This window comes from Apis dorsata, unplaced genomic scaffold, assembly GCF_000469605.1.
Source record: "Apis dorsata unplaced genomic scaffold, Apis dorsata 1.3 scaffold_199, whole genome shotgun sequence".
NCBI lineage: Eukaryota > Metazoa > Arthropoda > Insecta > Hymenoptera > Apidae > Apis > Apis dorsata.
This window is the reverse complement of record NW_006263483.1, coordinates 343365-349617: the sequence shown is the minus strand read 5'-3', so window position 1 is coordinate 349617 and position 6253 is coordinate 343365. Positions and strand designations below refer to the sequence as shown.

General features: G+C 22.2%; 3 protein-coding genes across 7 annotated transcripts in view; 2 read left to right on the top strand and 1 right to left on the bottom strand.

Moving 5' to 3' along the window:
- The first annotated feature begins 1398 nt into the window (after nucleotides 1-1398).
- LOC102679738 (tRNA (guanine(10)-N2)-methyltransferase homolog) lies at nucleotides 1399-3539 on the top strand. Its single transcript, XM_006614856.2, has 9 exons — nucleotides 1399-1530; nucleotides 1609-1674; nucleotides 1743-1988; nucleotides 2121-2255; nucleotides 2332-2595; nucleotides 2657-2795; nucleotides 2868-3066; nucleotides 3162-3288; nucleotides 3366-3539. The coding sequence occupies exons 1-9, from the start codon at nucleotides 1465-1467 to the stop codon at nucleotides 3525-3527; spliced, it is 1404 nt and encodes a 467-aa protein (XP_006614919.1). The 5' UTR covers nucleotides 1399-1464; the 3' UTR covers nucleotides 3528-3539.
- LOC102679950 (ER membrane protein complex subunit 2-B-like) lies at nucleotides 2365-6083 on the bottom strand. Of its 5 annotated transcripts, none has more exons than XM_031510078.1 (8): nucleotides 5332-5378; nucleotides 5121-5234; nucleotides 4893-5043; nucleotides 4670-4813; nucleotides 4443-4599; nucleotides 4278-4373; nucleotides 4038-4211; nucleotides 2365-2575 (listed from the first exon to the last, which is right to left on the bottom strand). In XM_031510078.1, exons 1-7 carry the CDS (start codon nucleotides 5363-5365, stop codon nucleotides 4038-4040), a joined length of 870 nt encoding a protein of 289 aa, XP_031365938.1. In that variant the 5' UTR covers nucleotides 5366-5378; the 3' UTR covers nucleotides 2365-2575. The 5 variants fall into 5 exon arrangements, with proteins under 5 accessions (XP_031365938.1, XP_031365939.1, XP_031365940.1 ...); XM_031510079.1 differs by lacking the exon at nucleotides 2365-2575 and adding an exon at nucleotides 5952-6083 and having other exon boundaries at nucleotides 3984-4211; XM_031510080.1 differs by lacking the exon at nucleotides 2365-2575 and adding an exon at nucleotides 6006-6024 and having other exon boundaries at nucleotides 3984-4211.
- Nucleotides 5988-6253, top strand: part of LOC102680252 (sorting nexin-6) — a 4046-nt gene continuing 3780 nt past the window's right edge. Inside the window, exon 1 of the mRNA XM_006614862.2 lies at nucleotides 5988-6093. The gene's annotated coding sequence lies outside the window, so the exon portion shown is untranslated. The remainder of the gene's footprint in view (nucleotides 6094-6253) is intronic.

Here is a 6253-nt window from a genome sequence, read left to right as displayed (position 1 = left end):
GTCGTCGCCGCCGTCGCCGCCGTCGCCGTTATCGTTGTAGTCGTTGCCGTTTTGGTCGCCGTGATGATCGTAATAGATGTAATTGTTGTAACCCGTAATTTGACTAATAATGTTAACACATATCGCCAATGGCTGGCTGCATTTTGGGCTTTATCAGGCCTGCAAGCACATTAGAGCACGGCATATGTACGGCCGACACGTTGCACCAGGCAGTGCCCCAAAAATATCGACGTTCATGGCTACCTGGTTCGAGTGTGCGATGGAGCCAGCAAGGCAGTCGCGGACAAATCAATATCCTATTAAATCGCCAGCCTCCCCTGCTCTTATTAAATTACACCTGCACTATTCACACACGCTTACAATATAGCACCTTTCTCAAACTTAGGTACAACAATTTTTTCTAAAAGCCTTGTGTTTCTCATTCGATTATCGAAACGGCATGTTTTTCGTCCGATTCCAGCCTAAAAACACAACAGAAAACAGTGACGAGTAGTATTCCACCTTAGAATGAGAACAACAAGAAATGTTACTACGAATATAGCGCCCCCTCGTACACTATTCTATTAGCCATAATCTTACAGATCTACCGATTAAGAAATAATCATTTTCTCTTTTATCGACTATTTTAAGTAAATTACTACACATTATATATTTTTAAAGATATATTTATTCATATTATTATATTCATGTATTAACTTATGATTTATTTTATTCTTTTTATATCTCAATATTTATATTTTTTTTCTTTTATATCTTTCTTATCTTTTTCCTGCTATATGTACGTTTTTGAAATTTACTTTTTTGTTTTATGTTAAATGTTTCACAAAGTTAACATTTATATAAAATTTTATAATGATTAAGTATATAAAATTTTTAATATTATAATTTAATTTAATTTCTTAGTATAGTATGTTATAAACAATAAAATAAATGTTACTTTTATTTTATAGTGGAGTAATATATTATAAAATAAATCAAATAATTTTGCTGTAACTAATATTTTAAATTCTATATATTGAAAAATAATGATAATAATATAAGAATATAATTTTTCCATAATAATCGACTCACTATATTTTATTTATCTATGATTTCGATTAAGCATGCGCGTATATATAATATGAACAGCATCTTTTTGTGTTGATCACATTGGTTAATGATCATGGATTTTAAATTATTTAATGCTAAATAATATTTATATTTGCATATAATTATAATTTAATTAATATATAATAATTTTTATTAAAATTAAAAATCCTATATTTTCAATAAAAAAATAAATGAATTAATAATAAGTTAAATTTTATAATACAATTGCAAATGTTTTTTTTTTATAATTTCTCAATTGTATTAATTTATGTAAAAGCATCATAAAATATTTTAATATTAAAATATATGTATATTTTTAATACAATTAAAATCAAAATTTAGATATAGTATTGTATAAATGAAAATGAAATAATAATGAACAATCAATGGAAAAAATATCTATTTTGGTTTGCTCAAGAACACATTGATTTTCGTAAAGCTGTAAGTAGTTTTTTTATTTAATTTTTGTTTGTTTTTTTCAATAAAAATAATTAAAATATTTACGTTTATTTTTTTTAGGAGATGGAATCTATTCTTAATATATTTGGCATGAATATGTATATCTATCCTAAATTAAAAGAACATGTAAGAAAATAAAAATATTTATATTCATATGATTTATAAATAAATATATTACAAATTGTTTGTTTTAGCCATATTGGATAGTTAATTTACCTTCAGAAAATATAGCAAACAAAATTTCAAGCAGAGCAGTCTCTGTACGGTTTTGCATAGAATTATGGGCTAATAGTAAAACAATTGAAGATTTGCATAGTAAGTTAAAAAATTATCCAATATCAGAAATTAATAAATATGCCGGACCACATAAATCTTTTAAAATAATAGTTGAAACATTTTGCAAACATTTTTCACAAAGTGAAAAAATAAAAAAAATTGATGTAAGTATATAATTAAATTATATAAATTTATAAAATTAAAATAGATTATTTTTAAAATTAAATTATAAAAAATTCTTATTCTAAATTATATATATATATCTTTATAAATAAATAAATAGTATTGTATAAAAGTCTTTCAGTTATTTACCATTAGAGGGACCAGTAAGATTGAATAATCCAGACACAACATTATGTTATATAGAATTTTATGGATTAGATCCTAATAACATTCCTGAAAAACCTTATGAATTATTCTTTGGTAGATGGGTTGGTATCTTTATATTATTATAATATATTTAACTTATTATATATATATTATCACTTTATACAAAAAATTTTTTAGATTACAAGTGGACAAAGAAATTTAATTCAAAAATTATCCCTGAAAACAAGAAAATTTATTGGTAATACATCTATGGATCCTCAATTATCATTAATAATGGCTAATCAAGCTCAAATTCAAAAAGGAGATATTGTTCTTGATCCATTTGTTGGTACTGGATCTTTATTAGTTGCTGCTTCACATTTTGGAGGATATACTTTAGGAACAGATATAGATTTTTTAATGCTCCATGGTCGTACAAGGCCTAGTAGAATATCACAAAAAGTAAGATATTTGTTTTTCACTTATTGAGTATTTCAAATTATTATATAAAAATATTAATCAGATTCGAGGAAAAGATGAAAATATTGCCACAAATATGAGTCAATATGGAAAAAGATCATATTATATTGATGTAGTTGTATCAGATTTTTCTTATCCTTTATGGCGTTCCGATATGTGTATAGATGCTATAATTACTGATCGTAAGTATAATTATTTTTTAGATTAACTTATGAATTTTATTATAAATAATTTAATTTGTTTATTAATTATAGCACCTTATGGTATAAGAGAAGCAACAGAAAGAATAGGTACAACTAAATTAAATCCAGTAATAGAGGAACATCAAGCTTCATCTCATATACCATCTAAAATTGGTTATGATTTACCTCAAATGTATAAAGATTTACTAACTTTTGCAGCTAAACATCTTAAGTTAAATGGTAGATTAGTATGTTGGTTTCCCTTATTTAGGTAAAATATATTAATTCATTAACAAAAATTATTTATATGTATATATCATAAGTATTTATTTTTTTAAGTTAAAATATAGAACATAATTTTTTTAGAGATCAATATTCAGAAGATCAATTACCAACACATCCATGTTTGGAATTAATAGCTAATTCAGAACAAATACTTAGTAATTATACTAGTCGCAGATTATTAACTTATAAGAAAGTAAAAGATCCAAAAGTATGTAGAAATAAACATTTTATATAATTAAATATAAAATTATTTTAAAAAAAGTTTTAATTCATTTCTTTTTTTAGGAATCAGATGAAATAATTTCTACTAATTTAATCGATTTCCGAGAAAAATATTTTGCACTACGAAATGAAAGTAGAAGAGAAAAACGAATGAAGAAAGCTGTAGAAAAAGCAAAAAAACGAGAAATTTGGGAACAGAATAATAAAGAAAATCCAAAAAGATGACTATAATATTATTTTACGTGAACAAATATTTATTTTCTTTTAAATTCGTGATTTAAAATATAATTTTTTTAAAATTATTATTTTTTTCACAATCATATGTGAAAATATGAATGACATTCAGGAATTTATTACAGATTTGATTACATTGAAGAGACTTAAAAATGATAATAAAACGATTTTTAATATCTTTAAGTGAAAATATATCGAAAAAGTGATAAATTTTTTTCATTAATTTATGATAAAAATCTTTAAAAATTACTTTCTTAATTATTTCATTATTTTGCATAATAATTTTAATGTCCAATTTACTTGATTTACTAAAGGATTCACTTATCAAAGAAAATTTATATCGAGCAATAAATATATATATATGTGTGTGTGTGTGTATATATATATATATTCATTTCTTATATATATATATATATATAGATTGAAATATAAAGAGTTACATATACATTTACATATGTACAGTACTTATAAACATGTACATATATATATAAATTTATATACCTAAATTTCAAGTTGTAGTTGTCCTAATAATCCTTCTAATGCTTTAATACTTTCATCTGTAACTTTTGATTGATATTGTTTTTCAATTTGATTAGCTGCCCATTCACTTAATTTTATTGCATCTTTTTTTTTAGAAGAAGGACATTTGGGTGATGTAGCAATATTATTTGATGCCTATAAATTCAAACTCATAAAAAATTTAATATTATAATATGTTTTTAGTAAAATGTTTTTTCTTACCAATAATAAACCATATAAAGCTCTAATATTATTTGGATTCAATCTTGCAGCTTGACAAAAATATGCTTTTGCTAATTCCATATTTTCAAATCCACCCTAAATATAAGTAAATATTTATTATATCAAAAAAATTCAGGTTTCAAATATTATCAAATAATTTTTTACCTGAGAATATTTTATTTCTGCATATCTTTGATAAATTAAATGACTATGTGGATTATGCAATATGAGTTCTTCCATACAGAATGCAGCCTTAGAATATTCTTGTTCTTGTAAATATAAATCGCACAATTCATGCCATGCTTCTTGATCACTCATAAATCTGTAATGGATAAAAGATATATTCACAATTGTAATAAGAAGTATAAACAAAATTATATTTAATCACTGACTTTTTTAAGTATTCTGTAAGCTCTTTAATAGCTTCTGGTATTCGACCTTTTGCTTTTAATATAGCTATACGTCTTTTTCTTGGTGCAGCATTTGTTTCATCTCTTTTTATAATAGAATCCAAAACTTCTAATGCTTCATCATACCTAAAATATTTTTTATTTTATTTATATTATATAATATAAATATACAGTATATCATAATTATATCATAAATAAATTTTACATTTCCAAAGCTTCGAGATGCATAGCATGATATTTATGAACTCTTAAACTGCTAGGAAATTCTCTCTTTAATATTTTAATGCAATATTCTGCTAAAGAATGACGATCACAATCCAATGCTGCTATACAGACTTGTTCCAAAACCAGATATTCTATTTGAAATTTACATATATAAATTATAATAATAATTAATTATTAAACATTTCAGAAAAAAAACATTTTATCATACTTTCATTGCCAAGATGATCAATTTTTCCCATTAATTTAGCCTCCCATAAATCAACTACATCTTTACTTCGTCTTTCACTATCTTCTCTCCATGTTCTAAACAGATCTCGTACTTCTATATATAATAAAATAAAATAAAAAAATTTAATAATTTTAATAAATATAATTCTAAAAAATTATAATTTATTAAATTATATTTTTTATCAACTTACCTTTCCATGATAATTTATCATATTGATCCTTCATTGTTGAAACGTTACTTTGAAAAAATAATGATATAAATAATATATAATAGATTTATGAGAAACATATATAAAATAATATTTAATATTTGAGATAATTAGAATCATTCATGATAAATTTAACGTAAAAACAAAAAAGTTAATTGATTTTTACATTAAAAGAATTCTTTAATTTTATTTAATTAATAGAATGTTTCCTTATAATAATAAGAATATTTCTTAATATTATAAATTTTATATAAATATTATATAATTATATAAGCGGTGAATATTTAAACATTTTATGTATTTTTTATTATAACCTAAATAAAAAGAAAGATATCAAAAACTATACATATATCAAGCAAATGAATAGAAAAAATATTAAAACAAACTAAAAAATATTAAAATAATATACATGCATATATATTTATAATGTAATAGTAATTAATTATGATACATTCTCTAAAAAAATTGAAATTATAGTATACAATATAATGTTACATACGTAGAACAATGTACTATAAATAAGTAATATGTAATTCAAATTTATATAAAAACAATTATAATAATATAAATAAATTTATGATAAAATATTGATTGGAACTAACATATACGTAGTTTCAAAATAAATTGTTGAAAATATAGATTATGTACGTACTTACTTATGTAGATCAGAGTTCGATACATAAACTATATGAATAATTATTTAATAAAAAAATTGTAAAATAAATCATCTTTCAAATATATAATGTAAGTAAAAGATATAAAAAACAATATATATTTCATAATATATTATAAAAAATATATACATATATAATTATATTATTATATTATGAATGATTTATAAAATTCAATAGATTATAGAACATAAAAATATTATGTTTTAAGTACAAAAATATAGAAATCTCAA